The sequence below is a fragment of the Orbicella faveolata genome, unplaced genomic scaffold (genome assembly GCF_042242905.1).
Source record: "Orbicella faveolata isolate gen_17 unplaced genomic scaffold, um_ofav_v1 contig_35, whole genome shotgun sequence".
Taxonomy (NCBI): Eukaryota; Metazoa; Cnidaria; class Anthozoa; order Scleractinia; family Merulinidae; genus Orbicella; species Orbicella faveolata.
In genome coordinates this window covers 9,382,326-9,402,500 of record NW_028301564.1, presented here as the reverse complement: position 1 = coordinate 9,402,500, position 20,175 = coordinate 9,382,326, and the positions used below count along the sequence as shown (strand labels likewise).

The 20,175-nt window shown below is 40.5% G+C and overlaps 1 protein-coding gene and 2 pseudogenes across 1 annotated transcript; 1 reads left to right on the top strand and 2 right to left on the bottom strand.

Moving 5' to 3' along the window:
* Positions 1 to 9,110: 9,110 nt before the first annotated feature.
* On the bottom strand, positions 9,111 to 9,968 carry LOC149103141 (uncharacterized). The gene has a single exon (XM_089274159.1). The coding sequence runs from the start codon at positions 9,966 to 9,968 to the stop codon at positions 9,111 to 9,113; it is 858 nt and encodes a 285-aa protein (XP_089130285.1).
* Positions 9,969 to 13,721: 3,753 nt separating this feature from the next.
* LOC149103140 (uncharacterized) lies at positions 13,722 to 15,436 on the top strand (annotated as a pseudogene).
* Positions 15,437 to 17,479: 2,043 nt separating this feature from the next.
* On the bottom strand, positions 17,480 to 18,929 carry LOC149103139 (uncharacterized; annotated as a pseudogene).
* Between the last annotated feature and the right edge of the window lie 1,246 nt (positions 18,930 to 20,175).

Sequence of the window (20,175 nt, the reverse complement as noted above, 5' to 3'; positions counted from 1 at the left end):
CATCCACGCTGTTCTACCATCTTTTAGAGGAATACCATAATCCCAATTTTCTAAACTACCGTCAAACCTTGGTTTTCTTGATAGTTTCTTCCAGAAAGATTTCCTGAAAAAACCGGTTTTTGTATACTGATTAGCTATCTTTCCAGAATAATAATCTTTGAACATTTGCTCTGTTTGAGGAAATAATGTTTCAGTTATATACATTTTGCCGATAAAAGTAAAATATAAAACTTTAAGGTAAAAGGCTGTTAAAATTGAGACTTAACGTTTTCGATCTGTTCGATCATCATCAGAGTGAAATAATAGGCATACGCTCAGTGTTCTTATAGTTCAGGTAATGCCAGTTATGTAATACCTGTTCCCATGGGGAACAAGGTGAGGTCCAGTGATTGCACTAGTTTGTTTAGTTCTGGACAGAAGCGTGCGATGTAGAACGCTTCTTTTATTCTTCTTTTTAACCATGAATGGGCAGTGGTTAAAACTTCCCACGAGAACTTGTGGTAAGGGTGTTTTCTGATGTGCTTGGCTGACTCCGACTGCTTATTAACATCTGAATGTTCATTAACACGAACCTCGAGGTTGCTTGCTGTTTCGCCAGTGTATGTTTGTCCACAAGTACACTTGCTTTTGTAGATGACATGTGATGGGTGTGTGTTTTTGTCTTTTAACTTGAAGATTGATTCCATCTTGCATGTTTGCCACATGATAAAGAAGTTGAACCACCCTTTGGTGTACGTGTTAAGTTTCTTTAATAATTTTCTACTTTCTACTTCATTTGTTCTGTAGAAAGGGAGACGGATCCCGACTTTAGGTCTTTCATCGAACCAGTGGACAGGAATTATTGTTTCGTCGCTTTTTGGGTTTTCAAAATCACGGATAACTTCATTTACCAATTTCTTGGGGTATCCTGCTTTGATGAATGATTGTTTGATGGCTTTGACTTCTGCTTGCCAATTGCTGGCTATTCGTTTTGCTCGATGTAAGGCACCTAGAATAGTGTTGCGCTTCCACCTCTCTGGGATGGCCGATTTCCAATTTCCAGTACTTAATATTTGAACGTAATATCTTACAGAAGGTGAGCTAAACATGACTTTTCTGCCATAGTTTATGTCCAAATACTGAGGAAATCAAATGCAAGAAGACATTTTCACGTTCCTTTTGATTATCTGGTCACAGCCACTTGCCTACTGTTTTCGTTTCTAGCAGGTTAGTGTTGTGATTATCAAGATTTTGAGAACGTTAGTACTCAGCGCTGATGAAAAGACCGAAAATAATTTTTATACCAGGTTTTACACTGACATTTCTTCTTTCGAAATGTTAGAAACTTAGGTGTTTCGGTGTTTTAACGGGTAGCGAATTTGCCGATTGAAAAAGTGTGCATAATTAAGAATTTTGAGCAAGCGAATTTTAGTGATTTTAAGCGGCTCGTCGTGGCCTTGAAAATTAACCTACAGAAGAATAATTGGTCTCAAAAGAATTGTAAACCCCTTAGTAATAAGTTTTTAGGCTCAAACTGGAATGTTATTGTGATGCAGATTGAACAGAGTGAAGTTTATGATAAGGTATTAGTCACTAAATTTTGCGTGTTTTTGACCAAACGTGGGACCGTAACGAATTTTTGATTTTTTGGCGGGTTTAAAAATTATTTCAAGAAAAAAAAACCCACCTCGTTTCTAGGCTTACCATAGGCTATCTCTGGGAGGAATATGAAAAATTTGATTTTTCATTATGTACCACATATTTTCGATATGGCTCGGTCCTAGTGGACATTCCCTCTTAATAGGTTTTGAACCAAAAATAATAACGCAAACAGAGTATGAAAGCAAATTACCGAAGATAACCAACAGTACAGATGCAATAAATGTGAATTGTGAAGCTATCACAGATTCATTAGTTGATGGACGATCTTCTAATACAACAGCTGTAATACCAACAGACAATTTGGAAGAAAGAGTTGCCAATGCGAATTTCAACAAAGGTTTTGTTGCTCGTAAGGCGCTGTCAGGTGTATCTGCAACTGTGAATACCGAAATGCCACTGAACAGATATTCCTTTTTCGAGCGGCTTCATGATGAATTACTTCCCAGCTCAAGACTTAAGATCAATTTAACCATTGAATCCGATGGTAACTTGATTTGGCAAGCTGCAGATGCTTGTAGAGTCATAATCACAAAAATGCAGCTTATAGTTCCTCGTGTGACATTCAATTCAGAAGGACAGAAACTTTACTTGAGTAATCATCTGGATACACGAAAATGGACTTATCTCCGCGAAAATATTGAGAGAAGTAATAGTGTGAAACAAGCTTCTGGAAGTTTCAGAATATCAACAGGAATCACACGACCGAGACATGTATTTGTCTTCATAATCAACGACGCCTCAATAGAAGATCAAACAGCCAATCCATTTCTTTATAATACATTTTCTGTGAGTACAGATCCACGAACTTTTACTTCATGTCATCTGGAAGTTTTTAATGGTAACGAATTTCCTGAACTTCATTACGATCCAAGCACAGAACCAACCAGGGTGTTCAGAGATGTTCTGAAATACATTCATGGAAACAACGATTACAACGGTGGAACACTTCTTAACAGAAGTAATTTTGGAACCATATTTCCGCTTGTTTATTTTGATCTCACGAAACAAAAAAAGGAAATCAAAGACGGCAAAACCAAATTGACATTCAAATATAAATTAAGCGGCGCTACAACCACGGATTATTCCATTTATGCTGTAACACTATACGAGCAAGATGTTGAACTGAAAAAGATTGATGGTAAAATAATACTCAGAACTTAAAATAACATTTTAATCACATATATTTCATAAAATAATTTTTATGTAATGTATATTATATATAAGTAATGACAAAATATTATCCTCATGGAGTAAATCTTTCAGATGGCCAGCGGACAAGACTGGCAAATGCTTATCAGAATAATTCAGCAATAACCATCAGACTAGCTGCAAATGAATTGACTGGTCCTGATGAAATGATGTTGACGAAGAGTCAAATAAATGAATTCAGGAAGGCAATGTCAATGGGTAAAGGATCAGACATCAAGATTTCAAAGACACAGATAAGAAAAGCTGTTCAACATGGAGGGAGTCTTTGGTCAGCTCTTTTCTCACTTCCACCCATTATTGCGAAAACTGTTGGTTTAAGCGCACTGGCTTCTGAAGGTGCTTCTCAAGTGGTCAAGAAGATAACTGGCAAAGGACAGACTGGTGGATTTTTAGTTCCCCAAAATAAAATCGATCAATTGATAAAATACAAACATCTTTTGTCAGCTGGTCAAAAACAGCAAATTGTTAGCGCCTTACAATCAGGTCCAGGTGTTGTAATAAAACCAACCAAAACACAATCAGGAGGTTTCCTCGGGACTCTTCGTGCTTCAATAGGTGCACCATTGCTACTAAAGGCATTGACAGGAAAAGGATTGCATGTTGACAGACGTCGTCCAAAAAGATCATTACCCGTTTACGTACCTCCAAAAAAGGAGGAAAACACCACCATCCACCGCCTCTTTTAGGGACATGGAACGACCCCACCGGAAAGGGTTTGCTATTAGGCAAAAACAGCCCGTTCAACTCAATACCCATACTCGGACAAATTTTATAAACGAGCCAGTATAGACTTATGATTTGTTGAACTTTGTCAAACAACTTGGAACAAAGTATTTCAGAGGTGTTTTCAGCCGTGATGATTTACCAAAAATAATAAAAAGAGAATGTGGGATAATCGGTCTTGACAGTAAAATCGATCCTGGTACTCATTGGGTCTGTTACAGAAATATTGATGATCACTGTGAATATTTCGACAGTTTTGGACTGAAGATGCCAAAAGATATTCAGAAATACATGACAACAAGTAGTAAACAAATTGTATGCTCTGGTGATAAGATTCAAGAGTGCGATAGTGTTTTATGCGGCTATTGGGTTTTGTACTATCTGTTGGAGAGACAAAGAGGAAGATCTATTTTGCAAACCATACATAGTTCAAAATTTGACATGACAGACCAAAGTGTTAATCACAGATTCATCATAAATTATTTTAAAAATATGTAATTCATATGTATATGAAGTCTTATTGTGTGAAACAAAAAAAGGTTACTGAATGTGTTCTAGGAAGTGAACATTATGCAAAAGCCAAAGATGAAAGAACCATGATGAAATGCACTTGCACTGAATGTGGAATAACCAAAACCAAATTTGTTAAACAAACTGGGGGAAGATTATTCGAAGCACATGATCTTGGAAGATACTTGGCAGAACAAGTAGCTCGTGCCAGTAAGAATTTAAACTACGTAGCCCGTCCGAATGGGCGGGCATATTGAGTTCTGTAGCAGACACTGGAGCTGAATTATTTATCAGTAAAGGTGTTCCATGGTTAGCCAAGAAAGGTGTTGAAGCTGGAAGATATTATGCTTCTGAATTTATGAGAGATCCGAAATTACAAAAGAAAGCAATTGATTATGGTTTGAAGAAAGCAAAACCTTCTGTGTATACAGTTGGATCTGATACAATCAATCAATTATCGACCAAAGTGAGACCTGATTACAAATACAAAACTGATAGAATGGACCTTGATGCAGACATGTACAAAGGTGGTTGTAATGACCAGCCACGAGTAAATCCAAACATACACTAATTTATTGAGTAAAGAGCGAATACATCAAGTGATCATAGAGAAATGCCAATCACAACTTTCCTCCCCTCTAGAATTACACGTTATTCATCCATAAACTCCTCATGTAAATTGGAACAACTAAATCAAAAACTATTTGTCCTCCATTTCAACCACAGTTCCTGTGATAAAGTCACAATTCACACAGGTAGTCTTTCATGTATCCAGGTCTGGCCCTTTTCCGCACAGGGCGTGTCCCCAGAGAACTCGTTTTAACGGGTGTCTGAGTAGGTGCTGCCGGTGGAGACTCAGGAACCTCAAGTTGGTCGCTAACACCAGGGTTGGGTGGTGTTGCATCACATTCAGGCAAGACCACTTTTGTCACGCTGAGTGTCACACTTGTAACTGGCTCCTCCGCCACATCATTCTCACGGTTTCGAACATGGTCGTGGTGTCGACGAATGATTGTCCCGTTGCTCAGCTGAACTCGAGCTGACACTGGACAAGTTTTCTTCACGACAGTCCCTGGCGTCCAGGCCTTCTTGTTCCGGAAATCCTTAGCATAAACAGCCTGGCCCTCCAGAATCTCCCTCTCCTTAGCATGTTAATCATGTGCTGCCTTCTGCTGGGACAGTTTATTCCTAACGCGATTTGCTACGCTTGGAACAAGCTGATTCAGCTGTGTGTGCAATCTCCGTTTCATGAGTAATTCTGCTGGTGGAACTCCGGTCGTACTGTGAGGGGTGGTGCGGTAAATAAGGAGGAATCGTGATAACTTTGTTTGGACAGTTCCATTCTCCATCTTCTCATAGCCTTCTTTAGAGATTCGCACAGCCCTCTCTACCAAGCCATTTGAGGCAGGATGATAAGGTGCCACTTTGATGTGCTTGATTCCATTCTTTTTCATGAACGCCTGGAATTCTGAGCAGGTAAAATTGCTATCATTGTCGCTAACGAGTGTTGCTGGTAGGCCATGTGTAGCAAACATTTTTCTCAGCATTTCAATTGTGGCAGTCGACGTGATAGACTTCGTGCAATGCACTTTCAACCACTTCGAGTACGCATCCATGACTACAAGGAACATTTCTCCTTTGTAAGGCCCTGCGTAGTCAATGTGAATTCTTGACCAAGGGAGTCCCGGCCACCCCCAGAGGTGTAATGGTGCTTCTGCGGGTATACTCTGGTTTGACTGACATTTGTCGCAGCCCTTCACTTTCTTCACAATCTCCTGATCCATGCTTGGCCACCATGCGTATCTACGTGCCAACGCTTTCATGCGAGATTCATCCGGGTGGGCCTGATGCAGCTCAGTGAGTATTTTTGATCTTGCTTGTGCGGGTACAACCACTCTGGCACCCCAAAGTACATCTTCTACGCTTAATTCACTTCGCTTGGTGAAGTAAGGGTTTAGCTCTGCAGAGTTGTTTTTGGTTGGCCATCCTTCTAAGATGAAGCGTAGCACCTGTGAGAGGACTGGATCCCTCTTGGTCCACTCTTTGATGTGGCCACTATGTACAGATGTGCCTTTCAAATGTTCCATTAATGATCCTCTTTCGAGGCCTGGTCTGAGCTTCCACTAACGATACTACATTAAGGAAATAACACACTGGCTGTGGGTAAAATTTGGGTGGCAGGGAAGGACGACTGGGGAGTAGGGGCCCAGGAAAGGGGTCCTCCTGGGGGAGTACAGATCGGGTGATACCGGGGGTAGCCACCCTGGAATAAAAGTTCCAGACCTGCCTCCAGGGGTGAGGCCCATATCCCACAGTCCCGGGCGACTGAGGGAACCAGGAGGGGGAGCCCCTCCTGGGGGGAGTACAGATCAGGTGGTACCAGGTTAGCCACCTTGGAATAGGTAATTTCTCCGGACCTGTCTCCAGTGGGCTAGAGCCTTACTGTTGTGTAAAGTGCAGCTGATGGGTGCACTTCCCTGCCACCGTCCTTTAATAACAAACAAAAGAAAGTCACCAAGTACAGTCTCTGTTCATTGCACCCTGAATGATAAGGTCTAAGGCTTGCTAAGAGAAGATAACCCTAGCCTATAGCCATTAATGGTATAATTATTATTATTATTTTATAATAAGCAAATGATATCATAAGTATATACGGATAAATGTTTTCTAAAAGTAGCGGAATAGTAATGTTCAGTATCTATACACGACATCCTGAATTGTAGTGTCAAAGCTTGCCCCCATTTTTTTTTTTTTTGGGAAAGACAGATTATTAGCCTTATTCATGGTGAACATTTCTATAGATCTAAATGATTTTGTTTATTCGCTTGAAGATGGTCCTAAAGCGTAGTATCAGGGGTTCAGATGTGTATAGCAAGGGTCCCAGTCATGGGAGGGTGGGAGGGTAAAAGAAAAATCAGTGGCGAAGGATCGGCACAAACGAGAAGACTGAATACAACGAGGAGCGTGTGCTTGACTAGAGGTCAGGGGCATGAGGTGGACACGTGAGAGACATGACTGGAACCATTGATACACTGTCTTTTACAGATGTAGATAACAGTGGCTTTACTTAGGAAATGAAAGGTTTGTTGTGATATCCAAAGGGGATGATTGTTTTCAACTGGGAATCCCTGATGGACTTTGATATCAGGAATTGGTGGCATGTTACCTATGTTACTGGGATTTACTTATGAGCGTGACACGAGGTTCATAGTGTTACATGTCTCTGAAATGAAGTGTTACAATGCAGAATGTGTGTGCCTGTCTTTGAGATATTGTCTCTCAGGTCTCATTAACGTCAGTTTATGGATGCCATAAACTTAAACTTAACAAGTTTGTTTCATCAGGAACTGGGACTGACTTGGGCATCTCAGGCAAGGGTAGCCTACTTGAGCCATCTACATTACCATTGGTCTGACTAGCCTTGTACGATATCTTGTACTCGTAAGCAGACAAGGTCAGTGCCCATAGCTGGATTCGCGGTGCAGCAAGCGCTGGAATCCCTCTCTTCTCATTCAACAAACCCTCCAAAGGTTTATGAATGAGTGTCCATAAAGAAGCTGATGGAACTTCTTAATTCCGAAGATTACAGCTAGCGCCTCCTTCTCTAAGGTCGAGTAATTTCTTTCAGCTTCGTTTAGAGATCTGGACATGTATCCTACTGGACGTTCAGTTCCTCCTTCCATTTTGTGGGATAAGACCGCTCCCACACCATAATCGGAAGCATCAGTGGCAAGGATAAGTTCCTTGACTGGGTCAAAATGTAGTAGTAGCTCAGCTGACTGCAACAGTCCCTTAGATTTTGCAAAGGCCTCCTGTTGTTTCTTTCGCCACTGCCATGTTGATCCTTTCCTCAAGAGCTGGTGTAAAGGCTCCAGGATGGTTGCTACATCAGGTAAGAATCCATGGTAATAGTTGAGCATGCCCAGGAAAGCTTGAAACTGACGACATCCTTTGGCTCCGGTGCATTCTTCATTGCATCAACTTTCGCCACCACAGGTTGAATGCCATCGCCACTGATTACGTACCCACAGTACGAGACTTCAGGTTGCATGAACAGACATTTTGCCAAACGTAGCTTTAATCCTGCTGTGAAAAGCCGACTAAGCACTGCTTCTAGGTTGGCTAGATGATCTGGGTCATCCTTGCCGTTGACTAAGATGTCATCAACTCGCACGACAACATGGGGGATGCCTTGCAATAAATTCCCCATTGTACGTTGGAAAATTCCAGGTGCTGACGAAACCCCAAAGGGCAGTCTATTTATATTGATAGAGTCCCTTGTGAGTATTGATTGTAGTGAATTTCTTCGATTCCTCATCCAATAATAACTGTTGGTATGCCTGTAACATATCCAGCTTGGTTAATTTATTTCCTCCACCTATTGTGGCAAGCAAGTCCTCAGTCTTGGGGATTGGATAAGTATCCAACTTTGGGACTTGGTTAACAGTACACTTATAGTCGCCACAAATACGCACTGATCCGTCTTGTTTCACCACTGGAACTATAAGTGCTTCCCACCCTGTGAACATCACCAGAGATACTATGCCTTCGCTCTGCAATTGATCCAGTTTTTTTCGACTTTCGCTTTAAGTGTACGCGGTACAGGACGAGCATTCATGAAGTTGGGTGGAATACTTGGGTCAACATAGATTTTGGCTTCTGTGCCCTTCAGTGTAGCCAGTCCTTCGCCAAAAACGTCCTTGTGTGCATCTAGGATCTTCTGCAGCTGAGGGATGCCCTCCTGGATGTTGAAAATACTGTTCCAGTTAAGCTTAATCACTTGAAGCCAGTCCCTTCCAAGTAAATTGGGTCCAGGATTCTTCACCACCATGGCTGGTAAATTATGATTTTGATTCTGGTGCTTGACAGGAATCAGTACTTCACCCGACACTGGTATATTCTTTCCTGTGTATGTGCTTAATACGGCCTTGGAACTCTTCAATTCCAATTTGTCACGTAGCTTGTTTTACGTTTCTGCATTCAACACGGTTCTGGTCGCACCAGTGTCTATCTCCAAGTTGTGTGGTTCACCACAAAGTTCCACAGTCTCTTCGAATGCCTTGGGTTTGCGTTGTCCGCGAATGTGGTACATTGTCGCTGCATAAACACCTTCTTCCCCGGAACCTTCGTCCACTAAATGTAGGCTGCTTCTTCTTCCCTGGCTTGCTGTCTCGTGAACCGGTATGTTTACCTTCCCGCGTTCCGGAATCGGTTCCTTTGCCCGTCTTTTTCTTTTGCCTTTTCTCGCCACGACACACTTTGGCTAAGTGCCCTCGTCGTCCGCATTTAAAACACTGAGCATCTCTGAATCGACAGGCTGAAGCTTCATGTTTCTCCCCACAATGGTAACACTCTGAATCTGGACGACAATCTTCAATTCCGTTCTTGTCTCGAGCGTCGACCTGATTAACGCTGCCGAGGGTCACGTCGGACTGAATATCAACCACGTACTTCGCTGCCAACTCCTCTCCCAAAGCAATCTCCTCGGCCTTCTTGAGTGTCAACTCTCGTTCCGCTAGTAATCGCCGCTGGATTCTCTTATTATTTATACCACAGACCAAACGATCTCGTAGCATTTCTGTTAACGTCTCGCCAAAATTACAATGTTCGGTCAACTTACGCAATTCCGCCACGTATGCCGCAACTCCTTCGTCTTCGTTTCGATTTCGGCTATGAAATTTATAACGCTCCACTATCTCACTTGGCTTCGGTGAAAAGTGCTTCTCAAGTGTGTCGACAATCTTCTTAAAAGTTGTCTCCGCTGGCTTCGCTGCTTGAAGTAAATCCCTCGCAAGTGCGTGCGTTTTACTCCCGCAAACACTGAGTAGAATTGCTCGGCGTTTCGCCACATCTTCCACCTCATTCGCTCCACATACTGGGTCCATGATTCTTCTGATTCTTTGAATTCGCCTATTTTTCGGTAGGTCGCCATTCCTGTACGAATCTAGAATTAAATGTCTCGTCGCCAAATGTGATGACCAGCCACGAGTGAATCCAAACATACACTAATTTATTGAGTAAAGAGCGAATACATCACGTGATCATAGAGAAATGCCAATCACAACAGTGGTGCTTTTGATATTCATAAAATGACTGGTAAAATTCTCAGACCAAAGGGTGGTTGGACACCTGGAAAGTACAAATATATCGGCCCATACAATCCACTGGACAAACAGCATATGACAAAAACACTGGTGAGGTAGTTGAATGGTATGTACAACCATACAACGAAGTTGATGAAATTGCCGCTTATCATGACATTTGTCATGATATAGGAAAAAACAAAGGTGATTGTGACCGACAAATGGTTCAGTCATTGGATGAAATCCCTTACGGTGAAAAGCCAAAGTGAGGTGAAACAGCACGATTTTTAATCAACAATAAACAAAAACTTGGTCTGGGAAATGGAAAAGGCCGTCCAGTTGGCAAGAAAAATTAGCGGATGAATTACATAAACCAATAAAACGTAACTTCACTCGACGACGTGTAATTGTAAATCATATTGACGAGATATGGTGAGCTGATTTAGTTGAAATGCAACACTTTGGTAAATGGAATAAAGGCTATAGATATCTACCCATGGTTTTGGACACATTCAGTAAATATGGTTGGATTGTCCAGTTGAAGGATAAAAAAGGTGAAACTGTAACTGAAGCGTTCAAAACCATCTTCGAGGAAGGTAGAAGACCACAATAGTTATGGGTTGATAAGGGTAAAGAATTCTATAACAAATACCTAAAGGACTTTATTAGAAAAAATGGTGTACAGATGTGTTCCACTGAGAATGAAGAAAAATCATCTGTTTGTGAAAAATGGAACAGAACAATAAAAACCAAAATGTGGAAGCAGTTTACTGTTCAAGGTAATACACAGTATTTAGACATACTACCCGAAGTATTAAAACAGTACAACATTACCAAACATGGTTCAATAACTAGTGAGACAATCTCAGATAGTGCAGAGCGCAATTGATAGCTCTGATACAGTAGTCCCATAAGTACTCACCCCTGCTCGGTTCACTTCCGGTTTGTGTCTACCTTGGTAGTCTGCTACGGCTTTTCCCCTTTGCAGTGTGTATGTTTCAAGGTTGTATTTTCATTCAAGGTCCAAACATTACGCACAAATTAATTACTACTGGTGCTTTAAGTTGATTTTCGTTCATTTTAAATTCAACAATACGCTGAAGCAGCAAACGTGATAATTTAGCTCTTCACGCCAACTTTGTAACTTGATACTTGTGTTTTCCTCGCAAAGCCATGTAATATGAAACCCCTGTTTTCTCCAAAACATACGGAAGATGTCCTTGTTTTTTGGAGATAAATGCAAGAAAGTTAAATATCTGATGTAGTGATGAAGAAACGGAACAGAGACGATGTTTTACTAAAAATGCAAATTTTTACCGATGAACAAGAACTAATTTAATTATCAGATAGTCACGAAATACCACTTTCTCTTTCTGTTGCCACCTTTGTTGTTAACAATAAAACAATTCAAAATTAACACACAACGATATTGATGGCTGAGAAGCTTTTCAACGAAAAGTATTGAAGATAAACAGCGCTACTTGGCCGATATGAATGAGTCTCCTCAAAGACTGATTAAATTAATTTGAACTTTCATTAGGTGCCACGGCGTCTGCAGCAATATTTGAGCATTTTCCTGGTTTCTTTTGTTACAAATTTACAATTTGCGGAGTATTAAAGCCACTAACTTGAGAACTTTTTGGTCTCTCTTACAGACACAATTAAGGCAAGAAATAAACAAGTCGCTAAGGAGAAGCAATATATTTGAACTCTGACAAGCACACTATTGTAGATTGAAAACAGCAGATGATATTTGTTGAACCGACCTGTTTGTAATTCTAAAAGCTACGCAGCCACAGTAACGTTTCACTTTTGCAATAAAAAGGGACAATTGGCGCTACCTGAAAAATAACTGCCGTCCTTGGTCACATGACACGATATATAAAATACTGCGTGTAAAGATAGTGTATAACACTAACAATGCTAGAACGCATGCGTCTTACATGTTGAGCTCTACCATAAGGAAAACCACTCAACATTTGTGCGTGATTCCGTATGCAATGTATCCTTCACCTAATATAGAAGCCACGAACCCTAACTAATCTACGCATGCGTTTAGGGCAAATTAGTTTTGTTCTAAGGAGAATGGTACCACAAGGAGAGCAAGGGGTTACCTGAAACAAATATATAGCTTTGCGATGTTCCAAGTTAAGCGACGGCGATGGAATGTGTTTTACGTAGAGTACACATGTACCTTTCCCACCCTACTCCCACTACTTCCTTGCCCCTAGACTAATCATGAATTAATTGAAATTAATTAATTAAACAAACATTAAAGTTTACACCTTAGCGCCATATGGCCATAGTGCCATAGTGCCATACCGCCATAGCGCCATAGCGCCTTAGTTCCTTAGCGGCAGGCAACCCCCATAACCATCCCAATAGTGCACTCTGCACTAAAAATGACACCCACAGAAGCTGGTAAAAAGAAGAACGAAGGAATAGTATATTTCAATCTCTATACTGATAGGGAAACATCATCATCAAAACCAAAGTTCAAAGTAGGAGATAAAGTCAGAATAGGCAAGTACAAGAGAATATCAAAATATCTGCGGTACGTAGTTTACCAGATATTTGTTTTCTGCACGTTCTGTATTTGGTATTCTTATTGTGTTATACAATTAGGTCTTTCAGTTACGCAATACGCGTTAATTGCGTGTCGTATATATAGCTGTTGTCAGTTAGTGATCTTCCTTCGGGTCTGCTAACGCCACACGCTACTCCACTGTCCTTTTATTTTTATGTTATGGATTTTATTTTCATGCTGTTGTGTGTCTCCCCTTTTTTCAGTGTGGAGATTTCGGTCATTTGAGCTTGACATGCACGAAACCTGCCAACACTTCAAAGAGTAACGCTCGTCGTGATTGACTAGATGGCGGTTCGTTGGCCACTGATGATGCTGATGCCCAGCAAGTTGAGTGCGATTTTTTACATTTATTGTCTTCCTTTAGCGACGAATTTAGTGTTAAAGGCGGTAGGAATGGCGTCAAAGATCGCTTGAAGTCCTCGCTTAACTTCTGGGTTGAAACATTAGATGCTTCAGATTTTGTCCTTGACATGATTAGGCGTGGTTACAGGTTACCATTTGCCCAGTATCCCTCGCAGTGCTTTCTAAAGAACAACACATCTGCGCTTCAGCATCCAGAATTTGTGGCCGAAGCAATTACCGAGCTTCTTAGTAATAGTTGTATTGTTGAGCATGTCGTTCCTCCGTTCTGTGTGAATCCTTTAACAGTCGCGGAAGGAGAGAAGTTGCGTCTTGTTATTGATCTTAGGCACGTTAACAATTGTTTAGTTAAACCCAGATTCAAATATGAAGACTTGCTCTCGCTATCCCAAGTTCTGGATGAAGGGCACTGGTTTTGCAAATGGGACCTTAAGTCCGGCTACCATCATGTTGATATTTGTCTTGATCACCAAAAGTATCTCGGTTTTGCTTGGCCTTTTTCCGGCGTTGTTAGATATTTTACCTTTGCAGTTCTTCCTTTCGGCCTCAGTAGTGCCTGCTTTTGTTTCACCAAGTTGATGCGCCCGTTAGTTAGACGCTGGCGTTCTATGGGGCACACCAGTTTCATTTATCTAGAGGACGGTCTCGGTAGTCAACCAGATAAGTGTTCCGCCTCGGCAGCAAGCTTAATTCAGCGCAAAGAGCTTTCTTCGTCTGGTCTTCTTTGTAATGAGGAAAAGTCGCGCCGGACCCCAATGCAAATTGGCGAGTGGCTCGGTTTCGTGATCGATTCTATTTCATTGTCATTCCGAATTCCAGAGAAGAAAGTCTCCAAACTTAAGGGCTTGTTGGATTCTGCGATTCAGGCGGGGTACTCTTCATTCTGTCAGTTAGCGAGAATCGCTGGTACTATCATTTCAGTTGCTTTGGCAGTCGGTCCGATTTCTCGTCTTTTGACCAGGCAGATGTACTTCGCCATTGAAACCAGGTCAGCATGAGACAACACCATTCATTTTTCTCCCAGTCTTCTAATCGAGCTCAAATTTTGGTACTGCAACATCGATTGCTTCAACGGTTATTCTATAAGGCCACCATTAGCGACCCATACCGTTGTGTTTTCTGATGCAAGTGATGTAGCTTTGGGAGGTTTTTCAGCTTCTGTAGACGGCACCGTTGTCAGCGGCATGTGGGAACCCGAGGATATCGGCCAAAGTTCCACGTTCCGCGAACTGAAAGCTATTTATTTCGTGTTGCTTTCCTACGTTGCTCAATTGAAACACAAGAGAGTTTAAATCTGTACTGATAATCAGGGCGCCGCCAGAATTGTTGCTATCGGAAGCTCGAAAACTAATCTCCAGGCTCTGGCTATGGACATTTTTAATCTCTTTCTTGTTAACAGCATCGTTCTGGAAGCGCAATGGATCCCAAGGTCGCTTAATGAAAGGGCAGATCTTCTCAACAGATTTGTTGACAAAGATGACTGGTCCGTCAATCCTTCTGTATTTCGAGTGATTGACGCCAAATGGGGTCCTCACACAATCGATCGGTTTGCGTCGCATTATAACGCCCAGGTTCCAAGGTTCAATTCTAAATTTGCCTCCTCCGGCTACAGCGGCGTTGACGCCTTGGCCCAGGATTGGCGAGACGAGGACAATTGGGTCTGTCCTCCGTGAGTGCCATCGTGCCTTATGTTAGAGTTCTCTCGTCGTGCTCTGGTTACGACACTTTGATCGTCCCGCAGTGGCCTTCGGCCTATTTTTGGCCCTTTTTGCATGACAGCTCTTCCCAGTTCAAGTCTTTTGTTAAGGGAGTGTTTGAGCTTCCTTGTATAGAAGACCTCTTGTTGGAAGGTCCCGGCCAGAGGCAAATTTACAAGGCGCGTCCCTCGGTCTTCAGTGGTTGCCCGAGATTCAGAATGTTAGCCTTACGGGTAGATTTTAGGTGAGCTTTCGTCATCCTTGTTTACCATGCACGTCTCTTTTCTTTCAGCTCTACTCCTCAGCTTGTCATTGGTAATCTTTTAGTTTAGCCTCGTTGCGGACGTTTTGCCTGATTTGGCAGTGTCATTTTGGTCAGTAGTTTGACCTCCGTTTGTTTTGCACCTTTTGCCTGATCTGGCATCGTCGTTTTGACTGTACGTGTGTTGGGCTAAATTGTTTTTATGCTGCGTTTGCTATTTTATTGTGTTTTGCCTGATTTGGCAGTATCTCTTGGGCCGTTTTGATGGTTTTTATGGCATCTCATTTTCTGTTTGTATTGTGTATCTCCTTTTTTATGTTATTCTACCTTTGTTTTTTGCTTACTCTTATTTTATTTTATTTTATTTCATGTAGACGTTCTTCAATCGAGGATTTGGCGTGATGCAAATTCTCTGGTCGATCCATCTTTGCGTAGGCTTGTTCCAAACCTTCTCCATTTGCAGTTGGAGTCCAGAGCTCCTTCCACCGTGCAGAAATACAGATCTGGCTGGCTGAAGTGGTGTCAATGGGCAGCTTCTAAGATTGGCGTTCAAGTTATTCCAGCAAAGCCTCTGCATGTCGCGCTCTTTATTAGCGAGCTTACTGTAATTTCAGTTAACAATAATACGGGGATATCTTCTATAGAATCAGTTCTTTACGGCATTAAGTGGAGTCATAGTCTGGCCGGGATAGTAGAATGTCCTACTAGTCACACCCTTGTCAAGTCATCCTTAGAGGGCGCTAGAAGGAAACTTGCACGTCCCGTTCAGCCCAAAGAACCTTTATCCGTCGACACAGTTTGTAGGATCGCTGATCATTATATTTCTAGTAGTTCTCTCGCTGTTATTCGTTTTCTTTTCATTCTCTTAGTTGGCTTCGCTGGGTTTTACCGTATGGACGAAATTCGTAATTTGTCTGTTAAAGATGTCTCTATTTGCAGTGAATACAAGTCAGTTTTCATTCCGAAACGCAAGAATGATCAGTATAGGGAGGGGCATACATCCCTCTTAGCAAGGTCTCATAAGGCTACTTGCCCGGTTTCTATTACCGAGAGGTTACTCAAGCTTCTTCCTTCATCTTGTGAGTGATCTTCCCCCCTCGTTAGACGAATTGTTAAATCTAAGGAGTATTTTCATGCTACTAAAGGCGTTTCATACACGACGCTTAGAGAGGAATTTAGGAAATACGTTAAACCATTTGTAGATGACATTGCTAGTTACGGCACTCATAGTATCAAGTCTGGCGCCGCTTCAAATCCTGCGTGTAGGAGTATTTCTGCTGATCTGCTGGACATGCACGCCGGCTGGAAATGTACCATTTCAAAGAACAGATACATTAAGCACACTGTTAATGATCGCTTAAAAGTTGCTCGATCTGTTGCTCTTTAGTTTCGGATTTCATTTGTTAACGATAAATTATTTAATCAGTAGTCTCGGCGGGGGACTAAAGTCGTGCCTGGCCCGCCCCACATTTCCTATCCGTTTTTCCCACAGGGTTTTTTAGGGTAGGTTTTTTCTGGCCCCCCTGGCACGGCTTTCTCTAGTTTACATTTTCAATTTCTCTTTTTGTAGACGTTGTTAGTATCTGCTTTAATAAAGTGGCGTTATGGCGTCACTCAGGCCATAATCCAATATTTTCCATGAATTGCTGTTTTGCTGTATGTCGTTCTATAGATTAGGTTAGTGCAGAAAAGTATTTGACATACCCATAATGATTCACCCTTCCAGTCATTGGTATTTGTCTTTTGACATGAATGATATTACCATCTTCTGATGCTGCATATAAATCATAAATTGGATGAGCCTTATAATTTTTATTTTCAACTTTAATCGTTGTCATTACAATATTAAAAAGTCACGTGTTTAAGTCATTATTGAAAAATGTATTTTCAAGCCACTCAGCGTGACTGAATCAAATATATAAATATATATTGCATAGAGTGGAAAACAAAAAAGTAGGACAATCGTCAGAAGAAAAAAAGCAAATACTGATTGGTATTGTAATTTTTGTAGTAATGGTCATAATTATAAAATGACTGGAAAACACAATCATTTGAGACCAAAGAAACATTAAAGAAACGTCGACATCACAAACGATTTTCTGAAACGAAAAAATGAAATCGTTGATGATGATTTTTTGAAACCAAAAGGCTACCATCGAGTGCACTACATTCTCAGAAGGGACTTTCCCAGGAATGAGTAATGCGTTTATTATTTTCGTACTCGTACGAATAAATATCCGCGGGACTTCCCCTCGGAAATGAGTCATCTAATTTCTATTGTTATCAAGTGGTATACCGTATCAAAATTGTACCCATAAATTTACCAACTGATAATTTTTATGATAAAACGGCTGTGTTCGATAAAATATCTGATAATCGCCATACTGATCGACCTTACAAAACTCCTTTATATTTTATAATGTCCATATGCATAACTTGTTATTCCATTATCAGGGATGAATCTTTTGTCATCGAAACATGACAATGACACTTTATTGAGCTCATAACTTCCCAACTGATGTCCTTCGCTTCTGATGGTCTTCATTTTGTGATACATTTGCTTGTTATTGAACAGTGTGTTTTTGTAGTCTTTATGTTGAATATCCTTTTTTATAACAATCTTCTTGATTCCTTTTGCAGTCTTACTATTTTGGTTGTTGTCTTTGATATATGAATACTTCTTCGATCGCAAGCCGATGAATTCTGTGATGATCTCGCCAGCCGCTTCGTCTTTGAACTTACCAATGACCTTCTTGTTTGTCTTATCAAAAAACGGACTATTCTTTTTGTAATCGCTGTAGTCGAATTTGTCTTTGTCAGCCCAAAAGTCGTTGTACACGTCTTCTGTTTCTATTTCATATGTTAAGCTGTCTGTCTGTGAGTAATAATTTAGCTTTTTCACCGTATTTTTGCTTGATGTAATTGTAATGAAAATCATACATTAACGTCTTGCTGAGATCAAGAATACACCCAGGTGTATAAATGGGTACCGGCGAACTTAATGCTGGGGGTAACCCTGCGATGGACTAGCATCCCATCCAGGGGGAAGTAGAAATACTCCTATTCGCTTCATGCTACAGAAACCGGGATAAGCTCCGGCCTGATGGGCCACTTGGCTCGCATGCAGACTTTACCTTTACCTTTTTACAAGTCAGACATCTACTCTTTTACGAGTATTTTCCATTGTTTTTCCAAATACTGAATTATTCATCAATTTCAAGAAATCTTTTTCAAATAAATTTTTCGCTTGAGTTCTTTTTTTGTGTATTGAGGTCAATGTATTCTTTCAACTAAGGAGATTGATTAAATTCTAATACTCAGTGTACTTTTTTCAGTTTTCAAACTAAATCGAGATACGAATTTCGATAGTGGAGAACATATTTATTTTTGTTGCACAAGGTTGGATTCAGTTTTTTTACTTGTCCGATTGACATATTGTATTTGTTCTTGATTTTTTGACAGTACTCTGACAGCGTATTTTCAGTTACATTTACTTGCTCAGGCCCAAGAGCATAATCGTTGTGAAGATCGTGTAGCTATTTTGGGTATTCCAGATCAACTTCCAAAATTAGTCATTTTTTACTGTCTTCTTCATTCTTTGATATATCAGGTTTTTCGATTTTCTTCCATCTGAAATCACCAGTTGGTAGATACTGACTCATCGCCCAACCGTACAGATTGTTTGCGTCGAGATACATGATGTGTTTCGAAGGAGCATTTTTGTCGTGATCTTTCATATATTTGTTGTTAGCTTTTCCACATCTATTTGCGATATATGAAGTACCACTACGTACACCTTTCTGAATGATTTGAAACATATCAATGTCATGCATAAGTTCTAGTTTAATGTCAGTCATTTTCAGCATAGCATCCCAAGAGAATCTAGGGCTTGTGAAGTAGTGACATGGATCTCATTTATAGTATTGCAAAGAAGTCTTTCTGAAATTCTTAAAACAGATCTGTTAACAGTAGGATGTCAGATATCAAATACAGATCGTGATATTCACCCATATTTTGTAGTTTAAATTTCTTCCAAATATTTTTAGCGTGTTCATAGTATTCATCTGTGATATGTCCATCATTCAAAATGCTATAAAATTCTTCTTTTGTCGGCAGTTCTGTTTTATCAAATTTTTCGAAACTATCCATATGGTCATATGGATACACGCCTTTTTGCGACATCAAATTTCATTTTTTTACCTCTGAATCTTTCTGATGTATATTTCAGTGATTCTTCTGGAAGGTTGCTGACTAGTTTATCAAGACTTGAGCTCATAAATTGGAAACTGTCAATAAACGTTAGACTATTACAAAGCGTGAAAGCCATATACTTTTCCATATTATTAGGTATTGCATTTATGTTCATCTATTGCTCTTCTCCTTTCTTATTTTTGTATTTGTGTGATTTTTAGCTATTTGACCAATCTGCTGCACAATAAAATGGCTGTCGTAACCTCTCAGATTGGGGAATATTACTGGAATCTTATCAGTTAGTTGGAAATTAAGACTACAATCTTAATGAGCTGAGCCTCTGTATTTTCCAGTTATGTGGCAATGTGGCAATGGTCTCTCATTCTGATGTCTTTATCAATGTATTTTTTACCACGAATGTGACACTTCTTAGCTTTCTTGAAGTTTTCTTCATCCTCATCTGTCATTTTCAACGGCTCGTTGAAGTTATTTTTTTCTGATCTGTCTGCAATAAGTTACTTCATATAACATCTTCTCCATGAATTTATACACAGCATTTTCACCTCTGTATGCCTGCACTGGTTTAGTGGATTTGTCACCGTAACAACAAACGACTTTGTATCCGTAAGTCTGTGATTTTGGTATGATTCTGTGTACGATTGTTGGTCGCTTGGTTTACAACCTTGTACTTTTTCTCCTATAGCCTCAAAATCAGCGTATATCACAAATGGCACAGGTAACTGTTTGTGGTGGTTTTGAAACATGATTTTTTCACTTTCCCGGGCATTTTGAAAGCTTGTTCACCATTGATAACCATACATTCAGTCTTGCGTTTTTTGAGAATACTTTCTTAACTGAACCAATCTAGGCAATACATACAGAAATGTTTTCTATGCTCATGTTTTGTTTGAT

Coding starts and splice junctions, on each gene's coding strand:
- LOC149103141 (XM_089274159.1), bottom strand. CDS start 9,968: ATGGACCCAGTATGTGGAGCGAATGAGGTGGAAGATGTGGCGAAACGC.